Source organism: Schistocerca cancellata, chromosome 5, assembly GCF_023864275.1.
Source record: "Schistocerca cancellata isolate TAMUIC-IGC-003103 chromosome 5, iqSchCanc2.1, whole genome shotgun sequence".
Taxonomy (NCBI): Eukaryota; Metazoa; Arthropoda; class Insecta; order Orthoptera; family Acrididae; genus Schistocerca; species Schistocerca cancellata.
Window position 1 is genome coordinate 465,599,638 of NC_064630.1, and position 15,691 is coordinate 465,615,328.

The window sequence follows — 15,691 nt, forward strand, 5'->3', positions numbered from 1 at the left end:
TTCTATGTCTCCTTAACGAGGTTGCAAAAGTGCTACAATATTTCGAGCAACAATTTTGTGTGAAAGATCTTTTTCTTATTATGAAAGTAAGTCATAATTACATGACAACTTGTGTGCGAAGAACTGTGAAATTGTCTGCATCTGTCCATATGCCGACAGTTCGTACCAGATAAAAATTATGTCTTCGGCTTGTCAAAAATAATTAAATAATGTGGAAAATTTCTTTTGTTTGTGATCTGTGTAGTTAAGAAATGTGAAGTATAAAACCAAGCCACATATACTGCAACTGCCCTGCCATTTAAGTGCAGTGCATTTGCAATTCCCCCCCCCCCCCCTCCTCCTGGTCAGCGAAGCTGAGTACTATGGCACTCATGCCAGGACAAGGTCCGCGATCTGAAATCTTCACCTTCCCTGCAGTACACAGCATCTCTGAGGAATTTCCTTTTACTCCATTGCTCTGAGGAATCCAGGATAATGTCCTTTATTTTGTAGGTTCTTGCTTTGGTGTTTCTGGGGCTTCAGGTTTGCCCATTAAATTTACCAGCAACTGGCTGATTAATTTCAAGTAGAATTTCACCAGTGGCATGTTTTCTTTCCTTATTATTTCAGAAATTATTTTTGCATTTAACACACACAAGTCAGTCAAACGGAAGACTACCTTCTTGCACCATTTCATTGTCTTTCAGATGCAGTGCACTGTAACATCACATCTGTTGTATCAACAGCACCCATTGACTTATTGTAATTCACTACACAAGTGGGTTTCAATTTTTTGGCCTTTTTTATGTTCCTTCTTCCCGGTTTCAACAAAATCTGCTCCATTTGTGGTTTAATGCATCCAGACTACTTTGTTGTCCATCCATTTTGTGAGCCATCAGTGTTCCAAAGGATTTGCATCGTATTTTGGCTTTTGTCAGTTTTGTCAGGTAAATGTTTTCTGTTTGTGCATGCTGGTATTTTGCACAATGGCTACATTTCTCATGGAGCCATAGGAATAATTTGGGGCTCAAATACCAGTTGTCTAAATAAATGGTACAAACTTTGCTGAGGTATAACAATAACAGATTCACAACAACATTGCCTGATTTTCCCCAGTCAGCATTTCCAGATTCTATTTCCATGGCAGCATCAGCGTGTACAATATAATCTGGAATATAGTTTCTTTGTACGTCACGAAGAATGAAAATTTTAATACAAAAACAGCTACGTTTCTTTGAGTGTATATTGCTTAAATTGGAACCTTACTTTGAAAAGTAACAAACTTTAATCTGTTGCGAAATTTTTGAAAGGGTCTATCGTCTCTCAGATATCTTTTTTCCTGTGTGGTACAGTGGGCTGTATTTTTACAAGAATATCTTGAGAAGCGGCTGAATTTCCACAAATGTGCAGTAAACACAGAATCAGTTTGTACTGGTCCCTGGATAGTATATGTGAAAATGTTGGTGTTCACAGCAAAGAATCTGTTGAATAATATTGATTCACTTCAAGCTTTTTAGTTCATCGCATAACCAGGGATGCTAAGATACATGCACTATGTACATCCATTATACTAACCTGCTGGGTAATGTCATTTTTTTCGGTAAGAAATGTGAAGTAATTATTTATCTCGTTACAAATGGCAGAAATAAATTCAAATGAAATAAAAGTACAAAAAAAGTGTAATTGATTTGCTGAATCATTGAAGTCTATTCTTACGAACTCTATTCTTACACAGCTAAAGGTGTTCACAAAATGGTGACTGTTGACACAGTATGGTCATCCAACCAATCACACATTCTTTATTGTGACAAAGTTATACTTACTAATTCATTGTCTTTTCCCTCTTCAGAAGAAGAATCTTCTGAAAAGTTCCTTGTGGTGTCAAAGAATCAGCAATACATCCAGACATATCTGGATCTTCATCAGAAGAAAGGTCCGAAGTATCAGTACCATCTTCACCACTACTATTCATGAGGAGTTCCATGATATCCTTGTCCAATAAATTGTGTTCAGTTGTTGCAGAAGTGGTACAGGAAAACATTTTAATCTGACCAAACACGTAAACATGACTGGCCCAGTTCATGAGTCGTAAGCGGAAAGGGCCCAGGAGCAGGTAAAAGCTGTAGTGATTTTCAACATTACCAAGAAGAGCAGATAATGACAGTACTGACAGGAATGTTGAAATGCAGATAACTGCAAGATGCCATTCTATTTTGCTTGTTTACCTAATCCCACACTCAGGTGTACATGAATGCCCTAATTCATCAGGTCTCCCTACCTACATGGCATAAATGAACACACTAAGCCATCTGAAATTATACCAGCCAGGCACACAAGTACTCCCTGAGCCATTGGGCGTCCTACCTGTTAGAATCACTTGTGTGCCAGTAGCAATGAAAGGGTTAATTTTACTGCACATAAGATAATTGTGTGTAAGTACCATGCAATACTTACAGAATAAGAGAAGATTCAGCAATAATTTGTTCACTAACTGAATGTAAGTGGAATGTGTACTTGTGTGCTGAAACAGGTGCAGCATTTTCCTGTATTTGGGAAACCACACACACACACACACACACACGACAAGCTGTACAGGTTGATGTAAAGTAAGCAGGAGAAATTCTGGAAGTTTGGAATGTAAGAGATACAAGTGATCGAAGTAAATGTCTGAGGGCAGGTTGTAAGTCATGCCTGTGTAGCTCTGTCAGTAAGAGCATTAACCACAAAAGACAAGGGTCCAGATTCGAATCTCATTCTGGACACTTGTAAACTGACAGGTAGTTTCAGAACAGTGCACTTTTCACTGCATAATGAAAATTCATTTGAAAAAAATTCTTTGGTTGTATTTTCATTTGAGAGATTTCTAAAAAATGTTAGTGGTTATGTGGCAATTTGAAAGTATGCAAGGTTCTAAGAAAACATACGCTTCTATTATCAAATGTTGGAGATCAAACATTTTTACACTGCTGCTACAATCACCACAACCACCACCAACACCATTGATGATGATGATAGCAATAATGGTAATTATAATTTTGGTTTCTATGTCTAAATTATGTTATGTTGATTTCTAATTTTAATTGTCAATTTTGTTGCAGTGTAAAGTTTGGCAGGAAAGTGATGTATGTCAATTACTTACATGAACTTAGTCAGCATCTCCATCTGGATCAGATATGCATCCCACAGGCTGTTTTAGAGTAAGTATTCAGTACATTATTTGGTCTCTCTCTCTTTGACCTAAGTGTTGAAGAATGTTTCATTGTGATATTGACATAGTTTTAGTTGTATGTTTGTTATGCTGCTATCAGCATCCATGACTTTATTCCCTTCTGCCTTGAAGGAGGTAGTTTCTTGAATCTCTAACAATATCAAAAATGTCTCGTGCAGATGTTAGTATCAATGTTGGTAGTAGGTTGTATAGGAACACATCTGCTATTATTATAGTGAATGCTGTCGATTTGTTGACAGATACAGACCATACATTCTAAAGTACAGTCAAAGACATTGAAAGACCAAAAAGAAATATGTCCTTACTTTTAAGTTCATTGTCTTCACCACAAGAAGCAAAAGTGTTTATCGAAACAACGTTCTCTTAATAAATTGTAGTTAATACATGCAACTATAAAGTTTCAGCCTCATCTAGAGAAAGTGATTATCTTATGAAGCAATAAATAAATAAATGAGAAATGAACTTGAAATAATTCAGTCCCTCCACCAAAATATTTGACTTTAGTATTGTGTTAAAAAGATAAGTAGCAGAGGAAAAAGTCATAAGTAATCACTCCTCTTCTTCAGGCTATTGTGTTTCTTCAGGAGACATTTCAGGAGACATGTACTGACATTGATTACTAATTACTGTAACCCACTGATCATAATTTCAGGTGATTTGCAACAAGTTGTATTTTGCTGATTCATCGTGTCCACTGTGGTGCTATGAATACTTGTTGTTGTTGTTGTTGTTGTTGTTGTTGTTGTTGTTGTTGTCATCGTCAATGTTGTCGTCGATGATGGTGACGATGACTGTAAGATATGCATAGAAAGAATCATCAGTGTCCTTTTCTTCTGCTTGCTGACCTTAGTGCATATCAAGTGCCCATTAACTGACCAAATACCACAGTAACTGAGGCTCTTTTTCCATCATAAAACAATGATGAATGATACATTTTTAATGCAACAATGCCATTTACTGCTATTTATCACTTGTATTGATATGCTTCCATCTATCAGACATATCATAACCAAAAGATTCCTGTTGTGGATACTTAGTGGGCCCTGCTAGACAGCCGTAAAAACACTCTCTCTCTCTCTCTCTCTCTCTCTCTCTCTCTCTCTCTCTCTCTCTCTCTAGCTTCAGTGACTGAAAGCACCTCTCCTACAATGTTGACCATTACCAGCTGGTGTCTCAATCCAAAATTTTTCAACCATCTCAAAGGGGGGGGGGGGGGGGGGGGGGGGAAGAATCTCTTAGCTGAAGCAAGAAATATTATCATAGGGTTAAAAATGAGGAAACCCCTTATCCTTTAAAGAATCAAACTGCCATGTGTAAAACAGATTCAAAAATCTGATTGCTTTACAAATGAAATAATATACTATGTGGTCAAAAGAATCTGGACACTTGGCTGAAAATGACTTAAAAGTTTGTGGCACCCTCCATCGGTAATGCTAGAATTCAGTATGGTGTTGTCCCACGCTCAGTCTTGATGACAGCTTCCGCTCTCGCAGGCAAATGTTCAGTCAAATACTGGATAAATGTAGTCCAGGTATTTGTGCATTGTCAGTTACACTGCCTTAGGGGGACAGAAAATTTCTAACTGCAATTCTTGTCTTATTGTGCTAAACTTTTTACATTAGGCTATACCTCTTAATGAATAGATTTTAAATTGTTATATTTGGTCAGCAGCTATGCGAAATATTGAGAATCAAATTTTTGTCTTCCCTGGAAGCGATTAGATAAGCAGTCTGCAACTGGTATTGGATAATGTGATAGCAGTTTAGTAATATAGATGAGCATTATACTGTAAAATGAAATTTAGTGGCTACACTTAATAGTCTTCATGGATTTCAGTGAACTTAGAAATCTGGAGAGAGATTGGGTTGGACTATTTGATTGGATTTCTCTTCCATTGACATGGGTATGTAAAACTGCACTATTATGTACAAGTAGAACTTGTACCACAATCTCTCACATTCTATAAGGTGAGGAAACATTCAAAAATTGATTATAACCTATTGCATATTTTGTGCTTGTGAAATTCAAGTGGTTCCAGTTCATATGTAATCTCTTCACCGATGATATTCTAAACTGTTCAAAACCTGTGCCCCATCAGATTCATTAGATTTGTGTTTCATTGTGAAGGGAACATATGATGCATTAAAAGGCATAACACAGGATAACAGTATTGTTAATTCGGGAGGCAAGACTTTGTAGAATGCCCTGTATTGTAGCTATCTTCAGTATGGGGTAGTTAACAGTGGCGTAAACACATGTGACCCTGATAATCATCTTTTTATGGCATACTGCACATGGGAATTTTTCCCCCCTCCAGACAGTTCTCTGTTTTCCCACTATTCCAGCCACAAAAGTATTGGCTTTCAGCTTGAAACTATAAAGTGAGCTGATAAGTCTAAGTCTCCTTTTTGTTTAGAACTTGCATAAAGAAACTGACCATAATTTGAATAAAATTAACTTCAAATAATCATTTCTTTTACCTCGTGATTTCAATATCTTCATGTTGAGTGAATTGCTGCTACACTCCTGGAAATGGAAAAAAGAACACATCGACACCGGTGTGTCAGACCCACCATACTTGCTCCGGACACTGCGAGAGGGCTGTACAAGCAATGATCACACCCACGGCACAGCGGACACACCAGGAACCGTGCTGTTGGCCGTCGAATGGCGCTAGCTGCACAGCATTTGTGCACCGCCGCCGTCAGTGTCAGCCAGTTTGCCGTGGCATACGGAGCTCCATCGCAGTCTTTAACACTGGTAGCATGCCGCGACAGCGTGGACGTGAACCGTATGTGCAGTTGACGGACTTTGAGCGAGGGCGTATAGTGGGCATGCGGGAGGCTGGGTGGACGTACCGCCGAATTGCTCAACACGTGGGGCGTGAGGTCTCCACAGTACATCGATGTTGTCGCCAGTGGTCAGCGGAAGGTGCACGTGCCCGTCGACCTGGGACCGGACCGCAGCGACGCACGGATGCACGCCAAGACCGTAGGATCCTACGCAGTGCCGTAGGGGACCGCACCGCCACTTCCCAGCAAATTAGGGACACTGTTGCTCCTGGGGTATCGGCGAGGACCATTCGGAACCGTCTCCATGAAGCTGGGCTACGGTCCCGCACACTGTTAGGCTGTCTTCCGCTCACGCCCCATCGTGCAGCCCGCCTCCAGTGGTGTCGCGACAGGCGTGAATGGAGGGACGAATGGAGACGTGTCGTCTTCAGTGATGAGAGTCGCTTCTGCCTTGGTGCCAATGATGGTCGTATGTGTGTTTGGCGCCGTGCAGGTGAGCGCCACAATCAGGACTGCATACGACCGAGGCACACAGGGCCAACACCCGGCATCATGGTGTGGGGAGCGATCTCCTACACTGGCCGTACACCACTGGTGATCGTCGAGGGCACACTGAATAGTGCACGGTACATCCAAACCGTCATCGAACCCATCGTTCTACCATTCCTAGACCGGCAAGAGAACTTGCTGTTCCAACAGGACAATGCACGTCCGCATGTATCCCGTGCCACCCAACGTGCTCTAGAAGGTGTAAGTCAACTACCCTGGCCAGCAAGATCTCTGGATCTGTCCCCCATTGAGCATGTTTGGGACTGGATGAAGCGTCGTCTCACGCGGTCTGCACGTCCAGCACGAACGCTGGTCCAACTGAGGCGCCAGGTGGAAATGGCATGGCAAGCCGTTCCACAGGACTACATCCAGCATCTCTACGATCGTCTCCATGGGAGAATAGCAGCCTGCATTGCTGCGAAAGGTGGATATACACTGTACTAGTGCCGACATTGTGCATGCTCTGTTGCCTGTGTCTATGTGCCTGTGGTTCTGTCAGTGTGATCATGTGATGTATCTGACCCCAGGAATGTGTCAATAAAGTTTCCCCTTCCTGGGACAATGAATTCACGGTGTTCTTATTTCAATTTCCAGGAGTGTATGTACATAATCGAAAGCCCGTAATGAAGTGGACCAGATGAAATTTCACTGTAGACAAAGTAATTTGTGCTTCAGTTCTTTAGTAGCTTACAGGCAGTTGGAAACATGTTTTTAGATTTCCCCCCCCCCCCCCCCCCCCCCCCCAGATCTATTCTTTACCAATACTAATCATTGGTTTTATTTTGAGCTTTGGATTGTAAGTTTAGTTGTAGAAAAAGCGAAACTCCATCCCACAGGCCCTGATTGATCCAATAATACTGACCTATTACCATGCCATCCTCTGAATTTCATGCCAAAACGGAGAGGTGTGGTGTCAACACCCTGTTCTCGATGCCATTTTCAGTTTTTGGAGCTGCTACTACTTGTTCAAGTAGCTCCTTAATTGGCATCTTGAGGCTGATTGCAACCCATTCCTGTCCTCCTACAATGAAAAATCACTGGCAGTACTTGGAATAGAACCCAGGTCCTGTGCACGACAGTCCATTGCTCTGACCACTTAGCTATGGAGATGGGTGTAGGAGAGAAAACTAATTTCTATCGTCAATCATTTTTACAGCATTGTTTTAGTTTGATAAACACGACATGTTACGAGATTTTTTTTTTTTTTTTTTTTTTTTTTTTTTTTTTTTTTTTTTTTTTTTTTGCATATTCGAGTGCTTGTTGTTAGTTACAGTACTGTACTATGCTGTGACACGCAACATAAATAAAAGTATGGCACAACAGTCAACAGGTACACATCACAAGTATGGTACAAACTTTCACAGGTGTAACAAACAGCTCCAAAGTGCAGAACTGACAGAGTAATCCAGAATAAGCAGCTCTGTATGCAGACACAGTAGATAAACAATACACTGTAAGCGAAGAAGTGCTTGAGCAGCTCGCGACATCAGCCACTGTTAAGGAGGTGAGGGGTGCCCTATGGTTGTGGGAGCAGATAGCAGACTGGTTGTAACTGCGACTGACATAGGAGACCGTGGCATAGCCAGTTCATGATGCCCACCAGAAGGTATGGTGACCCAGCAGGTTACCACATACTTTCTAAAGGAATATCTTTTATCTTTTATTGTATATTTCCACCCTTGGTCCCCACAACTGGTATCATTACCAGTTTCAGCTTCTTAAAAAATTATCATCAGATGACATGTTTAAACACACACACACACACACAAACACATACGCACACACACACACACACACACACACACACACACACACACAGAAGGAGAGGGAAAGAGGGGGGGGGCAGAGAGAGAGAGAGAGAGAGAGAGAGAGAGAGAGAGAGAGAGAGAGATAGAGAGATAATATAAAGTTCTGAAAAACTAAACTAAAAGGCTTATCAGGTTACCTTCCATCAGGAAAGTTGGCGCACTCAGCAACTGTGATATTTTATAAATTATAGAGCGCAGCAATCAGTCGTCCTTTTTTTGTAGGTTTTATTTGGAAAATCCAGATTTCAGCTAGTACCTAGCCATTATCAATGCTAAAAATACTAGACGTACATGGTCAGGCAGTACTATAAAAAGTTCATGGCATAACCTATATGACTTGTACATTAGATTACATACCTCTATTTTCTAGTCTCGATGCATGTCAGTTCCACAGTTCTTGGAATATTACTGTATAAAGAAGATAGGCTGTGTAGAGAACACATCAATTGGTTGTATGGTGCGTTCTATATGAACTATGTAATATATAACATTCAAAGGAAAGTAAAAAACTTCCAATTTGCATGGGAATTACTTAAAATAAAACATAAGTAAAATTCTTTTCATTGCTGTCCAACTTGTTTCCACATTTGCCAGTAAACATAGAAACTGTAAGAAAATTTCCAGGCTCACTCCTTGTGAGTCAGTTGTTTTTTATTCTTTAAACACGTATGTAACGTCAGATGGGTAAAAACCTCTTCCCCCCCCCCCCCCCCCAAGACACAAGGAGGCAAATGGTAAATGTCACTATTAGAATTGATGTGATTTAAATGTTCTTATCTTTGCATTATTTTTCTCTTTATTTAAAAATCATGATGGGTATGATGGTCCTCTTATCAACTGAGTAGTTCACAGATGGCGCCAAATGTCTGCAAGATGGATGGTTGTTGTGACTTGGCATTCTGTAACAGATGTAGAGAGTATTAGTCTCTGTGTCATTTCAACCATATTTTAATTATAAATACAATAAAATCAATACACTGAATTGCTGTTATTAAAAATGTACATGCATCTAAACTAACGTACCATGGAGAAAGTGCTGTAGGTTCAATGTTATAACCATCATACTTGTGCAGTATTATCCAAATGGCAGCTACATATTGGCAAGATGGCAGGAGCTACTTCATTCCCCCTGGGTCAAACCTTATACTGTTTCTTAACAACAAGTTTTCAAACAATTCCCAGAACATTGTATTTTTCATAATGATCTGATCATTAATTAGGCCCCTGTCGGCATTCTTGTGATGGCAAAAGATCTCCAGCTCTTCTAGGTGGTCAAGGAACCTGCCTTTCTTGCGTTTATGTAGCAACCTCACATTCAGCGTCAGAGTCGGCACCTCATGTTTTGTTGTAGGTAAATGAGCAGCCATACTCAATTTCTCTGTGGTATCTTTTTTTCCCGCACTTTGATTTTAATCTATTTCCACATCTAAAGAAATTTATGATTGTGATATTTGGTAGATGGTTAGTTTGCAACCTTCCCAAACGTGGTTCAGTAACAGAATCTACAAACTTGAAAAATAGTAAAAGTACATTGACTTACAAAGATGCAATGTTGATAAATAGTCGCACTTTTATCCAAAATAAAGTGGTCTTTCATTGCTAGTTCTAGAACTCACCACATTCCTCTCGGAAAACTAAATGTATTGCTTCATTGTGAATTTAGCAGAAAATCATATTCTTCCAGAATGAGAATTTCACTCTGCAGCAGAGTGTGCCAGGAAGTTTCAATCATATTCTTGATTTCATCTTGTATAGATATGATGCAGCAGGAAATTTTCTTGAACTCATATGCTCCTTGTAGTACAAAATGTACTTCCCTTAAACAGTGGTCATGTACTTTAAGGAGTTACTCAGATTTCTGTATGTGGCCCACTTCTTTTTATTATATACATGGAAAGTCCAGGATGCAAAAACAACAGTATTATGAAAAGGATGAATTCCTACTCACTGTATAGAAGAGACATTGAGTTGCAGACAAGCACAGTGAAAAAACTGCTATACATTTTAACTTTTGGCCAAAAAGCCTTCTTCTGAAATAGAAAACAAACACATTCACAGAAGCGCAATTCAGACAAACATGACCTATGTCTCTAGCTGCTGTGGCTGGACTGAATCATAAGTGCACATTATGGAGCAACAGTCAGTATGGTGGTGGGGGTAAGGAGGCGGCATGGGGCAGGGAGGGAGAGGAGGATAGTAGAGAGGGCTGGGAGAAAGTGTAGTGCTGCTCCCAGGTGTATGCAGGGACATGGTGGGGATGGGTTAGGGCTGCTCAGCATAGTTGGGAAGTTTGGGAGAAGGTAGGGAGCAGAAAAAGAGAGAATTAGAGAAGAGGAAAAGGACTGTGGGTGTGTTGGTGGAATAAAGGCTATGTTGTGCTGGAGTGGGAGCAGGGAGGAGCATAGGTTGAGGACAGGGACTAGCGGATTTTGAGACCCGTCTGGGGGTTACGTCAACTGGGATATGTTGCAGGGCGAGTTGACACATGCACATTTCAGGAAATCTGGTGTTGATAGGAAGGATCCAGATGACACAGGCTGTGAAGCACTGATTGAAGTGAATCACATTGTGTTGGGTAGCATGTTCAACAACTGGGTGTTGATGGCCATTCATGTGGACCGACTGTTTGCTGGTTGTCATGCCCACATAGATAGCAACACAGTGGTTGCAGCTTAGTTTGTAGATACATGACTACTTTCACAGGTAGCCACGCCTTTGATAGGATAGGGGACTCCAGTGACTGGACTGGAGTAGGTGGTGATGGGAGGATGTATACGACAGGTCCTCATCCAACCTAACCTAACCTAACCTAACCTAACCTGAGCCATGATGCAAAGGGATGGAATAAGTATGGACAATGATGTTACATAGAATTGGTAGGTGATGGAATACCACAGGAGGAGGGGTGGGAAGAATAGTGGGTGGTATATTCTTCATTTCAGAACATGATATGAGGTAGTCAAAACCCTGTCAGAGAATGTGATTCAGATTTTCCAGTCGTGGGTGGTACTGAGTCATGAGTGGAGTACTCCTATGAGGCCAGATGGTGAGTATGTGTAAGGTGGTAGGTGACAGAAGAGACAAGGCATGGTAGATCAATTTCTATACAAGATTTGGTGGGTAATTTCGGTTCGTGAGGGATTCAGTGAAACCATTGGAATATTTGGAGAGGTACTGCTTGTCACAGCAGGGGCGATGACAATGGATGTTGTGTGGAATGGACTTTTTGGTATGAAATGGGTGGCAGCTGTCAAAGTAGAGCTGTTTCTGTGATTGGTAGGCTTGATATGATTAATGGTACTGATGTAGCCATGCTTGAGATGTAGATCAACACCAAGGAAAGTGGCTTGTTAGGTTGAAGAGGACTGGGTGAAACAAATTAGGGAGAAGGTATTGAGGTTCTGGATGAATGTGGCTAGAGTATTATAACCCTTAGTCCATATCATGAATACATCATCAGAGAGTATGAACCAGGTGAGGGTTTTGGAATTTTGGGTGGTTAGGAAGGATTCCTTTAGATGGCACATGAAGAAGTTAGCATAGGATGGTATTATTTTTTTGCCCATTGCTGTACCATGGATTCACTTGTAGGTGACGCCTTCAAAGAAGAAGTAATTGTGGGAGAAGATAAAGCTGTCATGGTGTCCCAGAAGGAGGTTGTAGGTTTGGATTCAGTTGGGCATTGGGAAAGATAGTGTTCAAGAGTGGCATGGTCATGGCCATGGATATTGGGGTGGCATCAACAGTGAAAATCAGGGTGCCATGTGATAAAAGAACAAGAACTGTAGAGAGTCAGTGGGGGAAATGGTTGGTGTCTTTTCTATACACTGAAGAGCCAAAGAAACTGTTACACCTGTCTAATATTGTATAGGGCCCCTGCAAGCACGCAGAAGTGCCGCAACACAATGTGGCATGGATTCAAATAATGGCTGAAGTAGTGCTAGAGGGAACTGACACCATTAATCCTGTAGGGATGTCCATAAATCCGTAAGAAAATGAGGGGGCGGAGATTTCTTCTGAACAGCATATTGCAAGGCATCCCAGATATGCTCGATAATGTTCATGTTTGGCGAGATTGGTGGCCTGCAGATGTGTTCAAACTCAGAAGAGTGTTCCTGGAGCCACTAGGTAGCAGTTATGGACATGTGGGGTGTTGCATTGTCCTGCTGGAATTGCCCAATTCTGGGCATTGTCGTGCTGGAATTGCCCAAGTCCATCGGAATGCACAATGGATGTGAATGGATGCAAGTGGCCAGACACGATGCTTACATATATTTCACCTGTCAGAGTCATATGACATACCAGGAGTTCCATATCATTCCAACTGCACACACCTCGCACCATCTTGAATACAGTCCCTTGCCGACATATTGGGTCCATAGATTCATAAGGTTGTCTCCATATGTGTAGATTTCCATCTGCTTGACACTATTTGAAACAAGACTCTCTACAGTTCTTGTTCTTTTATCACATGGCACCCTGATTTTCACTGTTGATGCCACCCTATATGTTTGCAACCATCAACGGTCCAATGTCTATGTTAACAGGCCAAGGTGAGATGCAAAACATTGTCATGTGCAGTCATCAAGGGTACTTGAGTGGGCCTTCGGCTCCAAAATCCCACATCAATGATGTTTCGTTGAATGGTTCACACGCTGACACTTGTTGATGGCCCAGCATTGAAATCTGCAACAGTTTGCAGAAAAGTTGCATTTTTGTCGCATTGAACGATTCTCTTCAGTAGTTGGTCCTGTTCTTGCAGGATCTTTCTGCAGCCACAGCAATGTCAGAGATTTGATATCAGAGATGCTGTGTCCCGTCACTCGTGTGCCGACTATAAAACCACGTTCAAACTCACTTAAATCTTGATAACCAGCCATTGCAGCAGCAGTAACCAATCTAACATTTGTGCCAGACACTTGTCGTCTTATATAGACTTTGCTGACCAGAGTGATGTCTTCTGCCTGTTTAAATGTCTCTGTATTTGAATATACATGCCTACACCAGTTTCTGTGGCGCTCAGTGTAGAATGGTGGGTTATGGGTAATAAGCCGAAGGTGTTGATCCACTAGAACAGAGGTTCTCTCAGTGTGGTAGAGCAACCATTCACAGTGGAGCATCCTGGGTAGTTGGGTTTGTGGATTGTAGATGGTAGGAGTGGTAGGGATGAGGAGAGAGGTTGACTTGGGGGAGGGGGTCTGGGATGGGCCTAAGGATTTGAGGAGGAACTGAAGATCATGTTGGATTTCTGGAATGAAGTTACTTCAGAGTTTTGAAGCGATGAATTTGACAACTGGCAGAGTCCCTCAGCCAGGTAATCCCTGTGGTTCAAAACCACAGTGCTGAAATCTTTGTTGTCCACTGTTAGGATTATAGGGTTGCACGGAGGAGTGAACTAGTTAGGCAGTATTGGTTTTGGGTTGAATCTGATTAGTATGGGATGTGACTAAAAAGTGTTTCCACTGTAGGGACAGGGAGAAGGAGAGAAGGTCTTTAAGAAGTCCAGCATGATTTAATTTGGGAGTGGAGCAAGAAGTAAGACATTTGGAAATGACTGATAGTTCTGTGAAGGAAGGGTTCATGACTGTGTTTCAGATTTGTTTGTGTGTTCTGGGTTCAGTATGGTAGTGGAATGGAGTATCTGAGGGTCTGGTAAATATAGTAGGTCTGTGAGGCAGAATTTACCAGCTCTGAGGATATGTAGCAGCGACGTCCTCAGTGACCTCTACCTGTCCAGATTCTGTTAGTCCATAGTCCTCACTAACCTTCACTTTGAAACTCTTGTAAATCATGCCCAATCCTCCTTGCAGTATCTCCTCTCCATCCATAAATTTCTCTTTGTTCTGGGATCCCAAATTTGTGCACACTCATTTCTCACACTGAAACTCTTGCCACCCAGGCACTAGAGCAGCGTGCATAATGCCACCTCAGAAATCTCTCCAACCACTAACCACCAACTCCTCTCTGTCTCCTGGTCGTCCCTACAGTGGAGAAACCAACCATATCAATCAGATTCAATGCAAAATCAATATTGGACAGTGTGTGACTTGTTTCACTCATTCATCCAGCTGTGATCCACCACCACTGCCCCCAATCATCCTCTGTGAACATTCCATAATTTTGAAACTTGAAACTTCTACCAGTAGAGCACTTGCCTGCGAAAGGCAAAGATCATGAGTTCAAGTCTTGGTCCAGCACAGTTTTAATCTGCTAGGAAGTTTCATATCAATGCACACTCCGCTGCAGAGTGAAAATTTCATTCTGGATTCTAGAATTTCTTAACCTCAAGCCTTGCCACACCATAATTCCCCAGATCCCTCAACAAGGAAACCAACCTTACATCCATAGAAAGAACACAATCCACCAACCTTGTAATCTGGCCTGCTGACAAAGACTGAACCACAGGGATTACCTGGTCGAGGACTGTACCAACTGTCAGATTCGTCACCTCCAAAACTCTGTGGCAGTGATCCAGTCCAGAAATCCAACAGGATCTGCAGCCCCTCTTCAAATCCTTAGGCCCATCCCAGAACCTCTCCCCAGAGTCTTATCTCTCCTCATTCCTACCACACAACACACTTCTCTCTTTTAACTGCTTCCAAGAGTCCATAAACACTGGTTACTGTGCCTCACTGAGAGAATCTCTGCTCTTGTGGATCAACATCCTCAGCCTGAAATAAGGATATCCTACACAATGGGCGCACACACACACACATGACATCATCCTGTGCTAACCTACTCATTGGGCATATACAGGGTGTTACAAAAAGGTACGGCCAAACTTTCAGGAAACATTCCTCACACACAAATAAAGAAAAGATGTTATTCGGACATGTGTCCGGAAACGCTTAATTTCCACGTTAGAGCTCATTTTAGTTTCGTCAGTACGTACTGTACTTCCTCGATTCACCGCCAGTTGGCCCAATTGAAGGAAGGTAATGTTGACTTCGGTGCTTGTGTTGACATGCGACTCATTACAGTACTAGCATCAACTACATCAGTACGTAGAGTCAACAGGTTAGTGTTCATCACAAACGTGGTTTTGCAGTCAGTGCAATGTTTACAAATGCGGAGTTGGCAGATGCCCATTTGATGTATGGATTAGCACGGGGCAATAGCCATGGCGTGGTACGTTTGTATCGAAACAGATTTCCAGAACGAAGGTGTCCCGACAGGAAGACATTCGAAGCAATTGATCGGCGTCATAGGGAGCACGGAACATTCCAGCCTATGACTCGCGACTGGGGAAGACCTAGAACGACAAGGACACCTGCAATGGACGAGGCAATTCTTCGTGCAGTTGACGGTAACACTAATGTCAGCGTCAGAGAAGT

The 15,691-nt window shown here is 41.8% G+C and overlaps 1 protein-coding gene across 2 annotated transcripts in view; it reads left to right on the top strand.

Moving 5' to 3' along the window:
- Nucleotides 1-15,691, top strand: part of LOC126188250 (rho GTPase-activating protein 1-like) — a 110,586-nt gene that overhangs the window by 86,832 nt on the left and 8,063 nt on the right. Inside the window, exon 5 of one of the 2 annotated variants that reach the window (XM_049929812.1) lies at nucleotides 3,078-3,176. The exons of the other annotated variant lie outside the window; for it this stretch is intronic. Coding sequence (XP_049785769.1) covers nucleotides 3,078-3,176 — 99 coding nt within the window. The remainder of the gene's footprint in view (nucleotides 1-3,077; nucleotides 3,177-15,691) is intronic. 2 annotated transcript variants of the gene reach the window in all.